Below are 20,217 nucleotides of genomic sequence, written 5' to 3' on the forward strand. Positions count from 1 at the left end.
GAAAAGGGTAGGAACTTTTTGTCAGACCGACTGATTGACGGTAGCGCTGAAAGCTGTTGTCCATCATCAACACCAGGGAATTGAGAATCGAGCAGAGAACACAATTCCCAGCCGAGAATTCCGGACTTAGAACCGAGAAATGAAACGCAAATGCATGGATGCAGATCTTGCGAGTATTCTTCGCTCACTTGACAGAGATCATTAATAAGATTTATGTGCTATTAGCAGAACCAGCCACAGGCCATAAATAAGACAAAACCGCCGAGGATTCGAGCAGATCTCCAATGGCAAACCTGTTGACAGGCGAGTCGACATCTGGAGCTGAATCACATCGTTCACATTTGGATTTGCATATGAACCCAAAATAAAACTCGGCGTGAAGCGTGTGCTATCGATAAGCTTACTTGTAATTGGCCTGTAAATGAGGCTTTAATAGTCGACACCTTAGAATGTGGATGATAGGTGTGATCTCACTTCTATTTATAACGTGTTACTAGATAAGCGCCTTCATAAGAAAACGCATTAAAATGAATTTATGAATTAAGGTATCATTTTAACTAATAGTTAAATTACATTTATTTATGACATTAATAGTTAAAATTCAAAACGAAGCATTAAATTAGACCTTAAAGTTACAGGAATTTATATTAAACAAATAATTCATAAATTACATAAGTCATCATATCATTAGTTACAATTTAATTTTCATTATTTTATGTATTAGTCAGTGAAAAACAAATCATTATTAGCTATAAACATTTTCTTACGTAAAAAACTAATTGGACTTCCGAATCTTTCTATCCTTACTTTCGGCAATTAATCATTTGCAATGCGGTCATAAATATAAAAAAAGGTTGGTTATTCACATATGAAAAAACTAATAAAATAAGTTCGCCATTAAGAACACTTTCTATTTTAAAGTTATTTACGTATACTCAATTACGTATACTAATTTACGTGTATGAATCAACATTTCCTCAGAAGGCTCCAAAATTTTTTCACTTTTTTGTGGTCTTTGAAAATTTAATATTAACACAGATTTTGAAACCTTAAAACTGGTCTTATTATTTTCAAAGAATTCGTATCATACACGTTGTGATTCACCAAATACGTTTTGTATCCTGTTGCATTCGACGATGAATCATCTGCAATGTAGTCCGCATTACAGAATAATATTTAAGTATTTTCTAATGCCTAGATACGCCAGAAAAGTTAAACTATAACTATTTCAGTGGGAAAAAAACCATAATTTGAAAATACATACTGATTAGAATAATAAAGTGTAACAACAGCTTTCGCGAAGCATGCAACATAATTTTCCACAATTTTTGCAACAGATTTGCTCTAAATTATACAGAAATTGTGAAATTATCATTTCAACAGCACCAGCTGTTTTAACCGAATATTATTCGCTTATTTGTTCGTTAAAGACATAAAAGAGATCACGCTGTTCAACCTTTTACTGCCTTTTCTACAAAATCCTATAACTAACTCCACCAACATATGTATCAACATGGAAATGTAATGTTGCTTTCGTATATCCTACAAAAAGATCGATTTTCGTGTGAGTTTTCAAAGATTTTCGTAGCTGAGCCTTTTCTGACTCACGCATTTAAAAAGAGAGTATGAGTCAATTTGCTCTTAAAGAAAAGCACTCGGATCGCACCAGTGTCAGAGTAAATTGGAGTCACACAGAGAGAATGAGTTAAAAATGTGAGTTCACAGTGCATCAAAATTAATGGAATAATATATTATTTCTATTACAGTTTGGCAAAACGTGAGACTAACCCAAATCCATTGATCATATCAAGTACCTATTAAGTTGTTCTCAGTAATAATTATATATTCCAAAGAATCAATTCATAGTTAAATATATAAACAGGTTTTACCAGAAGGATACTATAAACTTGTTGGTTTTAATATCTTTTCCTAGTCTCACTTTAATAAAGCAAACATGTTTCTAATAGGACTTTAAAACAGGGACCATAAATAATCAATATTTGAGATTTTTATTTTAAAAGGCCTACTGAGGTTTTTACAAGTTTTAATCAACAATATACCTGGTTTTTATGCACTTTATAGACATGAACAAATAACAGTTAATTTGCTTTCCAGATTTGTTGAAATGCATATACTTTGTGGACAAGAGTAAAAAGAACTTTATTTTTGACGTTTAAAACAAAATATCGCAGTAGTCTTTTTAAAATAAAAATCTCAAATAATGATTATTTACGGTCCCTGCTTTAAAATAATAAAATTGTCTTATTAAAATATTCAACAAAATTTAACAGTAACAACTTAATTTAATACGTATTGTTCTTAAAGTGAATAAGAGCACTCAGTTCGTTCGTTTTCATTTTACTCAGTCTGAGCACAAAACTCTTAATGTCTGAGTGAAAAGAGCGAAGAGAGAACAAGCTTTTGGCTGCTGGGGATCGCCGGCAAATGTCTTCAATCAGTTCAAAACAGGCACTCGAAGCGCGCGGTTCGCTTGCTCGGCTCAATCCCTTATTTAAATTAAAAGTCCTACAATTATTCGGGTACTTTGAAATAAAGTAAACAAAGTGAATAAAAATGTCCTTTTGAAAGTTTTGTGAAAAGGTATACCATTCAAGAATCAATCAGCTATCTGAGTAAATTTACATAAGTGCTTGTAATTAATTGACAAATTCATTTAAAATAATTTCGCCACTGGTTGTAAAAAAATATGTTGGACCTTTTATTAATCGAAAAGAAAATATAAATTAGAATCTAGAAGGAAAATGTGTTAATAAATAAATCAAAACCAAATTATTTTTTTTACCTTTATAATTTAAACGTATTAAAATCTTAATAAAAAATCGTGTCTAGTTTATATTATTAAAGCCAAAATATCGTGTTTAATGCCTTGCCGGTAAAAATTATTGTATTCTCGACAAGCAGGCAGCAAACAAAATGCATTGTAAATAAAAAACGATTAAATAAGAAAGATTTTTGAATGTTTTCAACCGACAAATTCGCCAATTCTGTGCAGCCGTGCGTTAAAAGTGAAGGCGTGTGCCAAAAAAGAAAACATTTAGCAACTTGTTAGACTCAAAAAATTGTCTTACAAATTGTTGAAAAAAAAATTTAAACAAAAATCCTGCAAAATGTAATTAACAGAACCAAAATAAATGGCTCACATTTGTGCAAAAAAATAAAACAAGTGCGAAATCTTAAAATAAATTAGTGCAAAATTAAATAAAAAAAAAAAATAAAAATTGTTTGTGCCTAAGGCCTAGCCACCAAATACTAATTGCTTATTCCATTTCTCTTTGCCTATTTTCAGAAAAGTGAATAACAAAGAATATTGTGAATCTTCTAAAATATTCTTATTTCAAAAACATAAACAATATAAATGAAACTAAAATAAGAATACAAATCTCATTACAAAATTTAAATATTTATAAATACACTAAACAAAACGTAATATAAAAATGAATCTCCTAATCGGGCTCGCAATCTTCGCGATCTTCTTTATGAAGACGACACGCGTGTACTCCAGTTTTCCAACCGACATAAATAATAATTATTTTGACGTGAGGAATTCGACCTTGCCCAGGACCACCTCTCATCCACATACCTATCGACCTCGTTATTACCTCCCTCCACGAGAATATTACAATGAGGACGAGAAGCCCTACGTTATCGGGGAGTATTCCGAAGATCGGGAGATCCCGAGGTTTTCCCACAAGCGCGTGGCACGTGAGCCGGCCACCCAGCAAGGGTTCCCTTATGGCCGCAGACTCAATGGCAACCTCTTGGGGCAGGCTGACGATAATCGCCTCGATTCTGAAACTGCCGACGATGGGGTGAGTACTTCATTTTAATCTTGGGACCCACACGAAAGCAAACACTTCGCGGAACCCATAAAAATATGGTCCTGTTGACTCGCTTCATTCTATTTTTCTTCACAACTGCTTTAAGCCGATTAAATATTTGTTAGTTATTTAATTTTATGACACTTAAGGAAAGGTGGATTACGAATGTTTATGAATATATTTTAAAAGAACAAAATTAAATTAGTTTTGACAAAACTATTAAAAAGGAAATATTCGCATCAATTATTCTTTGAAAAAAACACATATAATTTTATAGAAACAATTGAGAACTTAAATAAAAAATGATTTCCATCATATTTAGAGCCTCAGTAATATTTAATAATTGTGTCTGATAGCCATTCTAAGATTTGACTTTAAAGTTTTCAAGAGAATTCGTATTTCAATTCAGATTTATAATTAAATCATTAAAATTTTTGGAAATTTAATTTTGGCACGTACTGAAATGTTTCGAGGAAATTAAAAATCTGAATATATGTTTTTTTTTTTAAGTAAATCTGCATAGCAGAATATTTCTATGTAACAGTTTTTTATTCCTTTCGCAAATTCTCAATGAATTTTCAAAGTATCTTTAGTAGCTGCTGCTAGTTGTTGCGCATTAGAATCGGAATGGTAATCAGAATCGAATCGAAACGAGATGGCTCACCTTGAACCTCGGCGCGTAAGTGAATCGGAGACGGGTGACTAACCCTGGGACGTGCAATCGCAGCGATCTCCGAGCCGCTCACCCATTGCGAATCGCAGATCGAAAAGCCCACCCATATGGCTGGGGATCGGCAAGAAGGAGTTACACAACGGCGGCAATTATGAAACGTGTTGCGGCAGGTAGGAGCCACCAATTTGGTTAACAAGCCAATTTGGCGGTGTGCAAACGGGAGCCAACATAATGCCCAGATCCAGAAGAGAGAGATCCCTACTCAACGATCGGTTTCGGTTTCACTTTCCGGCCTGTAATTGTGCCGATCCGTTTAAAAGCGACAAAGGGGGATCTCGGGAAGAACCTGTCGCTTTGTTGTTTTATTTTTAATTTTTTTCTGTTCCATGGCCGACAGCTGGCCGATGATAATAAAAAAGGGGAAAATGCAAACGGGTTGTTAAAGGGATCTTTAAGACACGACTTTCCGTTATGGTGGTCCCTCGTTAATTGGCCCAATTGACTTGACAACTTGTAACTGTTGCCGCCCTTAAAGGGAAATCAATCGTGCCTAAATATATATGGGATTTATTAGGGGAAAATTGACTCTCTGATTTACATTGATTACTCATAATTGAGATGAAACATCTGATAGAAGAATTAATCAATGACTCCGTTGTTAAAAATGTATGACCATGACAAGTAAATAGAATTGCTTGAAAAGTCGTTTCGATTTCTTATATTTCATATTAAATTTTTAATAATACTTAAACAACGAGCTTTAATAGGAACAGATTTTGGCAAATCTTGGAACTGATTAAACAAACATTCTGCAAATGGGCATTTCCAAGAATATTAGATGGTTTGCGTCATCAAATAAACCACTTTTAAGTTTCATGGGAATTTTGATCCAATGTAAAACATTAACACTATATTTTTATTTAATTATCTGATATGATATAATATATTAAACAATAATTGCGTGAATGCACTAGTGCCTATATAAATATTGCTTTGGAATTCCCCGAAATGAACGACAATCACTGCCTTGATTGCGGTTCATTCGCTTATCAACCAGAGGCTCCCGATTTGTTCCCCGTCGTTGAGTCTTATTTGCCCTCTTATTGCACACACTTTTGCTTGAAACTATAAGTGATCCAATGGCAAAGGTACCTCAATAAGCTTGCCTGAAAAGATAAGGGGATTGATCGGAATGGGGATGCGAGTGAGAGTGGGTGGTTGATGCACTCAGGCGGCATAAAAAGCTTATGGTCTGTGGTCATGATTTTACCTTAATATCCGCACCTCCCATCGACCCCTCCTTTTGACCTCTGAAAAGAGGAATTTAATATCTGCTCGTTGGAACTGAATACTCTGCACTCTGCTTTTCCCTGCCCCTCCAACTACCTTTTCGCCTTGGGAAACCGCTGCACTTGCCTCCTCACATACCATTTCATTTCTCTCCGTGTGTTTACCTTTGCCTGTTTATTTGCCATCACATTCCGTGCGCATAACTGCACTGAGATTAAGAACTGGGAATGGGTCTCATATCTTGGTTATGAGCGTAAAAATTCCAATTCCAAAAGTTCCCACCAATTCCCCACTTTATTATATTCTTACAATATTATTTCTTGTACATAGTTCTTATTTGACATTTGGAAAACCCCGATGATGCCATCGTGCCTTATTGTAAGTTGTTTAAAGTTTAAGGTTGTGAAAGCCCTGCTTTAATTTCGAACAGAAAAACCAGACTCAAATAGGTCACTATAAAATCTTGTATTGCAACCAGCCGGAATGTGAAAACAAATTGACTTAATCGATTAATCATCAAGAACTTAGTTGCTATATCACAAGGTCAATAAATTCTAAATCTGCATATGTATTTATAGGCAAATGTGCGATTAATATAACTTGATCTGGACGTTAGCATCGCGACTCATAATTGTATAATCGCAATAGTTGAATGACTAGAAAATGCCTTTATCACCAGCGGGATTGGAATAAAAGGAGGTTATCTACGGCAATATATACATAAAGTTGACGAGACACTTAAAGACGTGGGGAAAAAGAGAGTTATTTGCACTTGAACTCCTCTAGATAACACATTCTGATTTATAAATATCAATCTTAACTTGATGAGAATGAAATTAATTATTTATAGTTAATAAATTATTTTAGAATATCATAGAAAATTGTATTTCAAATTGAAATATGCTTAAACAAAACACACTTACTATATTTAAAAAATCATTTCACAGCTGTCAATACTCATTCATCTGTTCATAAACAATGCAAATATTTTTTTCGAAAAGCACTTCGCAACTGCAATCATTTCACTTTCGTTTCGACTGTGAATCAAGAAATAAACACAAAAGTTCCTATAAAATTTCTTTCCCCATTAAATTTGTGTTGACTCCGTCTATTGCCACACAGAGTTGAACGATGAAATCTGTTGCCACGCACCAAAGTATATTTGGGGATAATGTAAATGTCGGCAAGATTTCTGATTTATTAGCAATCTTAATGTGGCGCGTTTTACCAAAAAATATAAAAAAAGCTAATGACGGGCAAATCGGCTTATGACATAACTGCAAACTGCTTTCGGGCGGTCTACAAAGTACTCACATGCCAATGATTTGGTTATGACTAATAGTCCAGCCGACTTCGACCATTTGAGGCGGAAGCTTTGAATATTTATGGCAAATCTATAAAATTTTATATTATTAATTTCTAGTCTGCGACACATCGCCTAATGAACGTGGAAAACCCGTCGACAAGAAAAAACGCGTGAGGAAAGTGTAGGGGAACTTGTCGCCAGACCAATAAATTAGGAGCAAAGAGTTCACGCTTTTCGGCTGCTGGCAATAATTAACTGGCCCCGACTGTGCGAACTGGCTGATTGATCGCCGGCGACTTGTTGGCCATTAAACGGGGCATGCGCCAAGAGTCACGCAATTAAGGCCCACCAGCAAATATAAATCACGGCCAAGACGAGGCCTTAATACACTCTTCGGGAACATAAATCATATAAATTCCTTTGTTCTAAATTTAATGGCCATTTCTCCCTTTGTGTGATCTATGTTTTCCGGGAATATTTTGCGGAACCAAGCGATCTTCGGGAGAGATGAAAGACGTTTGTAAAAAATTTACAAATATGTTTCATGTTATACGTTATAAATCACTTTTATGTTGTGAAAGTTAAGAGCAAGAAATACCAATGGATTATGTATGTGGAAATTCCCTACTCTCGAGATTAACAACTGTGCAAAGTTCTATAAAATTAAAGATTACAGAAGTTATTTATTTATTTATTCTAAAAGTAAAGCATTTACCACATTCCAGAATCCCATATTTCCGTATCCCCCATCGTTTATTTGCGCATGAGTCTCACAACAAAGTCAATATTTCCTCTTTGTCAGTCAGTGTATCGCCTTTGATAAATTCAAACAAATTGCAGATTGAAAAGTCAATCTAGAGCAGGCCAGACGAGTCGGGAGATCGGTGGATTGGTTGATCGGTGGAGCAGCTACGTTTCAATCTCTTGGGCAATCTAGCGGCAATCGATCGGTGCGTGTGGGCGTTGCAATTAGAAGAGTCAGACAACCCCGACACTCCCAGCCCCTCTCTCTATCCCTCTGGGGTCCAATCTGATCCCCCCACATTTTCCTAGACATGTTCTTCAAATCGACGTCTCGACTGGCAATCAGTTTCTCGATCGATCCCTCCGACGATGATGATGATGCATCAGTTCACATTTCCGGCATTTGCCAAGCTGCGCCAACAGCAACTTGCTATATTTTGCAGTGAGTTTGTCTGTGAATGGGCCATTTAATTGGTAGGCGCCTCCGTGACTGGATGATTCAACCTCTGGCAGGGATACAATATAAAATAAATTTGGATTGTGTATTAGATTATAGTGTCAAGAATGAATATATTATTATTTTACTTTGTCTTGTGAAAATATTATTGACTCATATTTAAACCACAAGAAAATTAATTTTATTTTGTTCCCCAATATTTCAAGTCAATCTTTTAATCAGAGTTGATAGGCTTTTATTTTGGTGTATCTTCAATATATTGTTAATAAAACAACCGATTGTTGTACGTATATTGAATTAATATTGCTGTATTAAAAAGAAAAGTAAAAAGGCTGACAAATTGTTCATTAAATTTTTAAAAAATATTAGAATATATATATTTTTTATTTCAATTTCCAATCGGTAGTTCTAAGAAGATCATTCCAAATTGTCCCAAAATCGAAATGAAAAATCTAAAACACATAGTCTCAAGTTTGTATCCCTGAACGCAGGCAGCCAGCTCTCTGGCCAGAAACATCATCTCTCTGTCATTGACATTGGATGGATGCTATAGCCATTTATGGTACCAAAGGCGGCGTCTTTGCTTTCTGATTTCTGCTTTCAGCCTTGATGCTTTCCTTTTGCCTGCTTTCGTTTTCGCAGTCGGCCGAAAGCAAACAAATATAAAATTGTCATAATAAACGGCCAAGCAGTCGCGGCAGATTTCGCGGCTACATTCGCTCGTTAAAAATTAAAAAGCATTTTATACAGCCCGTCCTTTTGCGCATTTCTTTTTGTGTTTCTTTCAAAATACTTGCCCCGCCAAAAAGTATAAAATTGTATGGGCTTTTAATGCGAGTAGTTTCAATTAATATGCAAAAAAGGAAAACACCGAGTGAATATGCAAAGTGAGTCCGATTTTAATTACTTAAGTTAATTGTCGAATTGGGAAGGGGGAGGGCGGTGAGTGAGTGCCCGCCTAATTGGTACTTTTATGTCAAAAAATGTATAAAGAGCAAACTGGAAATACAATAAGAAAGAGAAAAACCCATGACACATTAAGCATACGCCATATGGTCCATCCATAACCTCCCCTTTTCACATCTCTTCGTGTCTGGGCCATGTTAATAGTTCTAAAAAAAACGGAAAATATATGGAGGCGTATATTTTCCCAAACGCTGCTCACTGCGCTTTTTCATACATTTTCCCATTTTCCCTGCTTAGCTTTTAGTCAAATTGCAATTGCTACATTTGCATTTCGCGGCATCGCATTCAACACAAATTAAGAAAACACAAACTGAAAAGCCTCAAAAGCAGACTGACAACGAACTGGTTATGCCCTAGAGAGGAGAATATTGGTTTTCAAAGGAAAAAGAAATGAAACATTTCTCTCATGCAGCTTTTTTTTTAATTTGTCAAATCAATGAGTTGCGTTGATTCTTTTCGATGAAAGAAATGCAGTGTAATTATGCAATGATCTAGAGTCAGAGAACTTAGAAAAATAAATGAAAATATAGTCTTATTTAAATAAATGTGTAACTTTAGAAAAATAATATAAATTAAAATATTTTAAATTAAATTAAGTTAGTATTGTTAATATTTCGTAATATTTTAGACAATAATAAAATATTAATTTGTCATTTTAAAACTATCAACTAAATAACTAATACATTCTCCCTAAATCTTTTTTTTTAACAAAAAAAAACATTGTAATAAATTGTGCTTTACCAAATTTAGTCAAATACTTGATGTTTTTGTACCCAGTGGCCTATTGCGAATTTCGTCATTCCCTTCTGGATGAAAATTCTAATTTAGCTAAAGCGATTCATTGTGAACGTACTTGCCCATTTATAGTTGTGGATTCCAAGGGGGATTCCGGGGAAAATGAAAGATGTAAAGGGCGAGGAAGGCAGTGCACATTTAGTTGGCCCTGTTTGTTGTACTCTCTTTGGCGTAAACAAATATTGGATTGTACTATTTGCAACTTTGGTCCCTCGTCCAACCACCCAGCCCTTTCTGGTCTATTATCAATCCCCCCTCACACCCACCGCCCCTTGCTTATTTGCACAGTTGTCGGCGAATTTGTTGGCCAGACTTTTTGTACCGCCTCTGCCCCTGTTGATGATGTTTCTCCCACAACTCTCCTACTTTTTCATCTTTTGCCCATTCACGCATTTTACCATGCATAAAAAGAGCGAGGAAAAAGGGGGTATTTAATCTTGACCTGGGACAACCAAAAAGGAACACCTTTAAGCCCTGAACCTCGCTGTCAGAGGCTTAGTTCTGGAACTCCCGAGAAGTACACTAAAATGAATAGTTTTGGAATAAATAAAGAAAAGTCTTAACTTTATTTGAATAAAAATAAGAATTTTGTTTTGTTTTATATGTAAATTAGGAACCACTTCCTTTTGTATTTTTCACAAAATATCGATGTTGAATTTCTCGTCTTACAATCAGATGATATTTTGATATTTGATACTTTAATTTTTATTTTAATTTCGCGTTTTAGATTTTGTTTTAGAGTGTAAGGGAATGAGGATCGTAAAACAGGGTACTGGGTGCGCTATTTGCATTTGGCTCATAACTCTTTTGATTGCAAATAAACCCACGACAGGCTCTTTATTATTGTTGTCGCTGCTGTTGTTGTTACCTTCTGGGTCGTAAAATACCAAACACAAGTCACACCCACGCCAGGAATCCCAATTGAGGCTAAACAAAAAAGGTGTGGAAAAAAAAACAAGAGTGAAAAATAATAAAGAAACTGCTCCTCCGACCAAAACATCCTTCAAACGCTCAAAACAGAACAAGGGGCAATGCAAATGAAGTTTGGCTTTTTTTATTATTATTTTGTATAGAGGAGACTGGCTGGAGCGGGCCTAAGAAAAACCAACTGTTTTCGAATACTGTCAACCCCGCAGACACTTAATGGCTTTTTTTTTGTTCATTCATGTGTCCCTGCCTCAACTTCGGTTCTGCAGTGAAAAAATAAAGAACTTTAATTGTGAAAATCAATTGGAAATTCAGTTTTTAATATTTATTAATTTATAACTTCAATATTTGTTAATATCAGTATATTCAGCAAATCGAACTGCAAACATGAATAAACAACAAACAAACATTAATTAGACAATACTTTGTTGAACAACAAGTACAATTTCTTGTATATAATATATATACTATATATAGGCCTACGTATTTTTTCTCTGTGCAGCTATAGCTCCGGTTCCTGCTCCTGGGATTGGCACTCCAGATTGATGGTAATTCTAGGGGGGAATCTCGGGAGGGTTGGGGGTCGGGGAGTTAAAAACTGCCAGTCTGGATGAAATGGTCGTGTCATGGCTGAGCATGCGTAATGAAGCTTAAGTAGAGCTGGTTATAAGAAAAGAGAGCTGAGGTGTTGCCTAAAAGAAATATCAGAAAGGGGGGCATGGAAAGGAAATAGGACGGAGAGATTCCGGATCCGATTCGAACGACTTTGATTGGTCTAGGGAAAACGATCATTGTAAAAAAATAGAAGTATACAAAATCAAAATAATTACTCATTGGTAGTCATCAGTAGTTCCTGATGATAATGCTTAAGCATAATCGAAATAAAGACTCATGTTAAAGGATCCCCCGATTTCGTGCAGTCATGATCAGCGGTCATTAAGCTCCCAAAAAAATATAGTATATGCATCCGAACCATTAGCTTCTTTTGCATGCGGGGCATGACTTGGCGTAAAAACCTTCAATTTCAATTCGCAAACGAAGGATCCCCCACCGCCCACATTTGCAACCCCAAACCCTTTCACCCATTTCGCTGGCCATTTCACTTAACGCTTTGGTGACTCTGTTGGGAATGCGAATGGAGTTGTGTCCTGGCTGCTTTATCCTTTCTGCTTCTGCCGGTGTCATTTTTCTTACATGCACACTTCATTTATTACACCCAGAAGGCAGCCACTCCCGCTTTTCCGATTTTCCGCTCCTCCTTGTCGCATTATGTATCACTTATATGCATGTCGTTAGTTTTCATGACATTCGGGGGGCGCCTTTTGGGGCTGGAAAAACGTGGGAAAAGCCAGTGCAGCCATCCCTTTGTTGAAAATCGATATATGTGTGTGGCAATGCAAATTGTAAAAGTTTTACCCCACATCCGCTGCCGTTGCTCTTTGAGCTGTAAGTGATAGCTTTTCAGGTGCTCTCAGGTGTGGCACGCAGTTTTCCTTTTGCACCTGCACTTGGTATTCCCCTTTCGCTGCGGCTCTTGTGTGAAGCGTGTTAAAAATCTGTTAAATAAATCAAAATAGCTGCGTGAGCACAACTCGCCAGCACACATAAATCAAAAGGCATAAATTGAATTTTATTTTTATTCGCCCTCTGTGCAAAGAAAAAACCAAAGCAAGAACAATACCATGGAAATTTAAATATTTCACCATAAATTGAAAATTACTTTACAAACATAAATGTTCTGCTTGTCAGTAGCTTCCGGTACGTCGTAAGATTATTGTTCTAATATTAATAATGACAAAGGCAAAAAGATAAAAAGACTCAAGGTCAATAATTTATTATCATATTGCCATTGGCTTACATTTTAATTTCACAACAATAACAAATTAAATTAAAAGTAAATAAATAAATAGGAAGAAAACTAAACACCTTAACAGATAATTTTAATTACTGCTGATTTTCCTAAATATGTTCCAAGAATATTGCAATATAATATTTTTGAAAATTTGTTTATTTTGATTCATCCGATTCTTCATTGAGTAAATATGGGAAAAACCCTTCTGTATGCTGTCATATTGCACAATCCAATTTATTAGCTGGTCTATATGTTTTTACTGCCATAAAAAGTGGCACAAAATTGTAAATACTTTATGGATGAAAAAATACGTGGAAAAGGAGCGATGCCCAGCCGCATTGTGCAATAATAATGAAAGCCGCAAAACATTTCGTTCTGTAAATCGGAATAGAGTTACGTGGTTGTCGAAAAAACAATAAAATAATACAAGATAAACCGACTATATCCATAAATTAGGTGTTGTTCACATATGTAGGTTGTTACATTGCCTTATCTCCTTTCAATGCTTTAATATTCCATATTTTGTATGCTCTTTTGTTTCATGAAAACAGAACGACGACTATCCATCGGATCAGCCGCCGGTCGCGTTAGCAGCCCAGAGGGAAGTCCAGTATGGAACCCCAAATGCCATCGAGGAAGCCAGAGCGAGGAAAGTCAATAGTGAGTACGCTACCCTTTACCCTTTTTAAAGATTTTCCCCGGTCGGGGTTCATTGGGGCCATTAATGGCAACTCCCTTCCCCCGTAATTGTGCTGCAAATAGATGTCCGAGGCGCCCGCCCATGATCATCACGTTCTGGCCATAAAAAATGTGCTAAGCAAATGTGCTAAGCGAACTCCATGCAATTCTCTATGCGAAAGGGCGAAACAAGCCAAACAAAACGCCATCAAATGGCCTTTGATGTGGCAAAAGGAGAGCTGGGCGAACAGTTGATGCCAAGTTTATAGAAGCAAACGAATAAAAAATATACAAGCTCTCAAGAATTCGCGGTTTAGTAAATAAGGGCTAGGCAAACAGTTGATGCGACAAAAAAAAAAATATTCGAACTCTCAAGAACTAGCGGTCTTAAAACTATATTTAAAACCAATCAAAACACATTTTTTTTCATCTTCATTTTTTTTTAATTCAAAAACTGAGAAAATGTTGTCCCAATAGTATATTTTTTTATTTTAATATTAATGTTTTCATATATTTTGATCCAAGGCAACCTTTGTAATTCCACAACTGTGGCTGGAGTGCGTGGCAATCCCAGTTGCTTTTCCTGTTATTTATGACAATGGAAATGAAAATGACTGTTTTATCCTTTGGCACGTGACTCTCCTTGTGAATGATGTGAAACCAGAGCACGAATGTCAACAACAGTATGGGTGAAAAGTCAGGCTTGAGCTTATTTCACGCACTTTACTTTCTAACCGTAGGAAAGTGAGTGAAAACTTCGCATTAAAGAGTTGAAAAATTACCCAAAAAATACTTTTCCACAGCTTTTTTCCCTTTTTCTACGTTTTTTTGTCGCTTGGGTGAAGCATCTGCACTTTCATTGCAATTAAAAGGAGAGTTTTCTTGTTCAGCAAATACACACATGCCGCTTCTCTTAGTTCAAGTTGTTGATTTGTTTTTTTTTTTTTGGGGAGAGGATTGGAGACTTGCATAGATCTGGCCAATTACTTCATTACAAGTTTAGTGCCACTAGGTTTTACAAAATCCCCATTAGAGATACAGAGAAACAATATTCTAGAACCACAAAAGGTATTGTTACAAAAGTTCCACAGAAATTTTTTTAAAGTATTTAAATTAGTTGGTGCAGTTCTTTTGAATTTTTAAATAAAATAAATCTATTATAAGAACAAGAAGTAGACAACATCTTAAATTATATATTTTGTAAAAATATAAATATAAATAAATTTAAATACAGTTGTTTTCTCAGTGTATTGACAATTACGAGGCAACCACAATCTCAACCCAGACCTCTGACAATGAAATGTGAGCTCGGTCTGTCTCAATACTTTTTTATCTCCACCCCTTTTCTCCATTTTCTCTGTCTTTTGCATTTGAGCGGAAAATTGTTGTCGCTTAATGGGCGCGAAAATTGTTTTTGGTAATACCGTTAAGAGCGTGTGGACAGAGTCGGGGCAAAAGCCAACAAAAGTGTGTCACTCAGCCTGGGAAATTGTCAATGGAAATCCATGTGGATGTGGTCGTAAATGCCTAATGATGCAATTTTCTTATCACATTCGATTTGTTCAGCTGCATTTGTTTTAGTTAAGCATCTAAGATTTTTACCCGTAACAAAACTTACTTACTTTGACTCATATGAAGATGATAGTAATTATTAGCTTAAGAAAATTAAATATTGCCAACAGGAATTTGCTACGTTTTGATAGGAATTTGTGTAGAAATTCTTTACTTGATATGGGTAAAAGTTTATTAAAAGTTTATAGAGTTATGCTGATGTATATTTGAAGAGATAAGAGGAATATCCCTGGTGCTTTTCACTAACTTTTCTTTTATTAAACGATGAGTAACATTTCGGAACAGTCAAAATGACTATATTGGCCAAGCCCAACTACTGGCCATGGAAAGCCATGGCAATTTGGACGAAAATTCCCCTCACCTCATCATATTTGGAGTCCGTCAGATTGGCCCACATTTTCATGGGCAATGGCGTCAAGTTCAAAGGCAGCAAAGCAGACTTTCCTCAACCCAGGCATCAAGAACATTGCAATTGCCCCCTCTTTCACCCTATTTTTCACCCCGCCATTCCCTTTAAAAACCCTGTGTTCTCAGTACTCCTGGCTTGTTGAGCTAGAACCTCTTGAATTATTCATGTGGCTGTTGTGGCTGAAGCAGCTCCGCAAACGCTGAGGCAGTAGAACGGCTCCACCACCCTTTGTCGCTACATCATGCAGCTACCTCAAATGCACCGAAAGAAAAATAATTTTAATAAAACACAATTAGGATCCTAACATCTTCAATTTTACAAATCCTTTTAACAAAGAAATTTCTGCATACATTTTTTTGTTCAAATTTAACAATAAATAGTTCGACTTTAAAATTTAATATTTGTAACAACTTATACACAATTTTTTAATTTGAATTATAATTTTATATTTTTAAATATGTAGGGCAAAAAACTTTCTTTTTAAAATCCATTAAAAATTTTTCAAAAAGCTTTTCCATTTTTACCCCTATTTATTCTGAAAAATTCCATTTCAAAGGGGATTTTTCGACAGTGTACAAATACCCACCCGATCCCTCCCAGCATGCTCGTTAAGTTGATGATTCAATCATGGGGCATTTATGAAAATTACATATGGAGCCAACAGTTGAATCTTCCTTGGAGATTCGCCTGGAAAGTTGATCTCCCAGTAGGTGAATGAATGGAGACTGGGACTAGGACCCGGGATTACCTCGGTTAACTGCGCATTGGGTGGTCTTTGAAGACACTTTCCCCCTGCCCGCCAATCCGCTTGGCTCGTGCAACTTTATGACCGTCAGACGGACGAGAAAAAATTAATTCCGCATGCAAAGATCGCTTCTGAACGTTTTTTTTATAGTCGCGACAAAAGACCATAAATAAAACTCGCCTGCAACGGTAAACTTAAGCCAGCCAAAAAGGCCTTAAAGGGGCAGTATCCAGCAGCCGATCAATAAAAAAAGTCGGATCGCACAAATGATCTTAAGCCGATGGCATGGCAAAAAGCCAGTGGGCGATCGAAAACGCTACCGAAACGCACGAAAAACGCGCGCAAAAGGCATTGAAAACGCGGAGGGGAAAAATTTCTGGCAGTTTACTGAACCGACCGATTGAGAAGGCGAATGAACAGCCTTTAGTGGGCTATTAAGTAATGAGCCCGGTAACTGGTTATTCCAATGACACACATACGCGAAAAAGTGTGTTTATGTTAATAGGTTTAGTGTAAAAATGAAACATTTAAGGGGATTATTCAAAGCAGCAGGATGCATTTTACTTGCACTAACTTTAGTGTTTGAAATAATTTATTTTTGTTTTAATTGGCTATAAAAAAAAGATATTTTAATTTTAGAATAAGTGCCTACAAATTAACATACAAGCTATAAATAACTAAGCTTGAGTAATAATGGAATAAGAATTGTAAATCTTAACTTAACTTTCTTTTCCATTAAAATGTTTAAGATTTCATTATATGATACACAAACCTTTCCCTGCGTAAACTATACCGTTAAATATTATTTATTTTCTCCACAGATGCTCGAATCAAGGAACTCACTAAAAGGGCCGAAAACCACCAAAAGTTCATGTCGGAGAATGGGGCCTGTCGGTGGCCAAGGCCGGAGGTGGTCTACATCCCAACGGCTACCGATGCCTTCTATTCGCCGCGTGCCACGATCCTTCACCGGTGCAGCGAAAAGATCGGATGCTGCGCCGCAAAATCTTCCTGCCAGATGAAGACGAACCAAATAGTGGAAAAGGTGTTTTTCAAGATAAAGGGCTCTCACAGGGAACCCATATTTTTTAATATGGTAAATCACACGGAATGCGAGTGTGTGAAGGTGGAGACCCGACGCAAACGCAGTCCACTCTGCCAATGTCCGAAGCACTTCATCGACTTCAGCTGGACGGAATCACCTACGGTGGAGGAGGAGGAGGAGGAGGAGGAGCAGGAGGTGTATCCGTGGGAACTGAAGGAGCAGCGCTGTCGATGCGACTGCCACCTCAGCGACGACACCTGCAAGAGGCTGAAAAATGGCTTGGAGGGATTCTCGGTGATGGAGCGACGGTGAGTAATCATTTCATATCAAATGATTGAAAAAATCACTAAAAACATATTTACAGACGCATTCAAAGTGGGGAAATCAGTCCGCCTTTTTGCAATTACGGTCCTTATGATGCGAAAAACGGCCGTTGTCCGCGCCCTGAATTTCCAAATCGGACACTAAGCCGGCACAACTACATCCAATCGAGGCGCCAGCATAACAAGAGCTAAACCAAATCCCCAGTGAAAACCATAAGTCCAGAACTGTGCATAAACTAAAAACTACATATTCAATACTACTATTTAAAGATACGAGTTAGCCATTGAACAAAATAAATCCAGAACTGACTTTCCCGATGATGAGGATTTGGTGAATAAATTTTACCAAATGCTCCTTATGGGAACTTCCATATGTTTAGTCGCTAGTATTATGAGCTATAATATTAAATTGATATATATGGTCCTCCTGGAACACATAAACCATTTTAAACACTACTTTTACAGCAGACACACTTCAAGTTAATTTTTATAGTAATAAATGCTGAGAGTAAGATGCCAGTAAAAAAAAGCTTGAAGCAAAAATACAAAAAATATAGTCCCATGTTCCGATCAGAAGTATTGTCAAACAACATTCGAGTGTACTTAAGTTATCGTCGATTAAGTTCACCTCCTAAGCTACTTATGTAATATATTTGTATACATTAAACGATACTTCTAGTCACAACAAACGATCTATTTTCCTGAGTACGGTTATTGTTAGAATTAAGGCCCCATAGATGGTCACATAGACATCGATGGAGTAATACTCGATGAAATTTAAGTGCCTGGCGGGATTGTACAAATTCTTGGCTCCCTTATGACGAATAATGTACTCGATCCAATAAGTGGCCAAATCGCTGGACTTCATTGGACGATCGCGGTAAATTTTGGAGGCCTCTGATATAGATTTAGCATAAATTGGATATCTAATTATTCTGTCCATTGTTTTGGATAGCTCTAAATGGGTGAGATTGTGGGTAGACAATGTCAAGCCCCAATTTTTCGACTGCATCTTCTGGAGATTTGCCCGTTGGTCGCCAATCAAAGGCAGTCCCAGCAGGGGCACTCCATAGTAAAGAGCTTCCGAAAGACTGCCCTTTCCGCCGTGAGTGATAAACAATCGAACTTTTCCACTTTCCAATAACTGACGCTGGGGCCACCATTTGCCGACTTTTATGTGGGGATAATCCAGACTGATGGCACTTCGATTTGGTCCATCGTAGGTCCAGTAAATGTCATAGTCCGGAAACTGGTCAAAGGCATTTGTGAAAGTCTGCAGCAATTTCGGAGAAGATTTTCGCCATGTAAAACGAGTTCCCAAACTGAAAATTATGAGCGAACGATTGCTTGCCGTTCTTTCGTGTGATGAGTCATTCAGTTTCTGTTCCAAGACTATACCGCCTATATCCACCATATTGGGTAATAGAGGAGCTATGGGCCCCTCGCTGATCATGTGATGATTACTTAAGGCCAGAACTACCGATCGGCGCATGGTTTCAAAGCTGGGGTAACGGGGTTCGGGAAAATGCAAGCTAAAAATGAAATAAATATTTTCAAATTGAATAAAATATTTAAGTAAGTAATAACTGTTTTCAAAACATACCTATAAATCCTTGCTAGCACTCTCCTCGCCATAGCCTCCATTAGTTTCTCCCAAACTCCAAATATCCACGCTGAGACTCCAGTCCTCTGGCGACTATCATATGGTTGTGGGACATACCAACGCTCCTCGGGATTTCCCATTATGCTGTTTACAAATCCAGTTGGCTGCTGGGTGGAAATTATGGCCACTGGACAGTTAAAATGCGCTGCAACCCCCAACAGATGATCGTTGAAATGATAGCCCAAAAGTAGCAGATCATAAGGAGTAGTAGGTGGCTCTTTTAAAAACCCTTTCCACTCCGGCAGATTGAGCAAATCTCCTGAATGTTCTAGGCGCCTAAACATCCGCTGCAGATGGAGAACTATGTCAAAGGAAGATCCATTATGATTCTCCTCTTCTGTCTGCTTCCACGGAATTAAAATGTGCGACACATTCCCCCGGATCTCCTGCTCCTTCAACGGCAATGTGGTGACCAATGTCACGTGGTGACCCTTCTGCAGCAGAGCTCGACATACTGCCAAATGGACCATTAACTGGGATCGATGCACATTCACAAAAAGCCCCAAAATGTGATGTGATTCCACTGAGGTTGGGTTACCGGCCAGCAGGAAAAAAGTGGAAGCGAGCCACCAAAGTGACAAAAGTGACAAACTGACCGGCGAACTGTTCATGACTGGGGCGTCCGACTCAAATTCACATTAACAGCTAATTAGCTGAGACCCACGAACGCACAATAAATCAATCAAAATGATAACAGCCAATTTGGTTACCCAACGAGACCGACTCAACAATCGTGACGTCATGGGACTGACAAATTTGGATCCGCAATCGAAATAAAAAATCAGAGAGCCGAATAAATATAAGAGTATGAAATACGTATAATGTAATCAATCAATTTGATAGTCTCAAAGTAAAATATAGAATAGAATATATAAAGTATTAATTTAATAGTTTTAAAGTGCTTAGAACATATCAAATTCAATTCAACTTACC

At 36.9% G+C, this 20,217-nt stretch overlaps 2 protein-coding genes across 2 annotated transcripts; one reads left to right on the forward strand and one right to left on the reverse strand.

The window, feature by feature from the left end:
- The first annotated feature begins 2,307 nt into the window (after nucleotides 1-2,307).
- Nucleotides 2,308-18,313, forward strand: Pvf2 (PDGF- and VEGF-related factor 2). The gene is made up of 5 exons (XM_017149179.3): nucleotides 2,308-2,601; nucleotides 3,308-3,830; nucleotides 13,401-13,509; nucleotides 17,075-17,606; nucleotides 17,663-18,313. The coding sequence occupies exons 2-5, from the start codon at nucleotides 3,456-3,458 to the stop codon at nucleotides 17,811-17,813; spliced, it is 1,167 nt and encodes a 388-aa protein (XP_017004668.2). The 5' UTR covers nucleotides 2,308-2,601; nucleotides 3,308-3,455; the 3' UTR covers nucleotides 17,814-18,313.
- Nucleotides 18,301-19,895, reverse strand: Ugt307A1 (UDP-glycosyltransferase family 307 member A1). The gene is made up of 2 exons (XM_017149177.2): nucleotides 19,225-19,895; nucleotides 18,301-19,153 (listed from the first exon to the last, which is right to left on the reverse strand). The coding sequence occupies exons 1-2, from the start codon at nucleotides 19,893-19,895 to the stop codon at nucleotides 18,301-18,303; spliced, it is 1,524 nt and encodes a 507-aa protein (XP_017004666.2).
- Between the last annotated feature and the right edge of the window lie 322 nt (nucleotides 19,896-20,217).

Source organism: Drosophila takahashii, chromosome 2L, assembly GCF_030179915.1.
Source record: "Drosophila takahashii strain IR98-3 E-12201 chromosome 2L, DtakHiC1v2, whole genome shotgun sequence".
Lineage (NCBI taxonomy): Eukaryota > Metazoa > Arthropoda > Insecta > Diptera > Drosophilidae > Drosophila > Drosophila takahashii.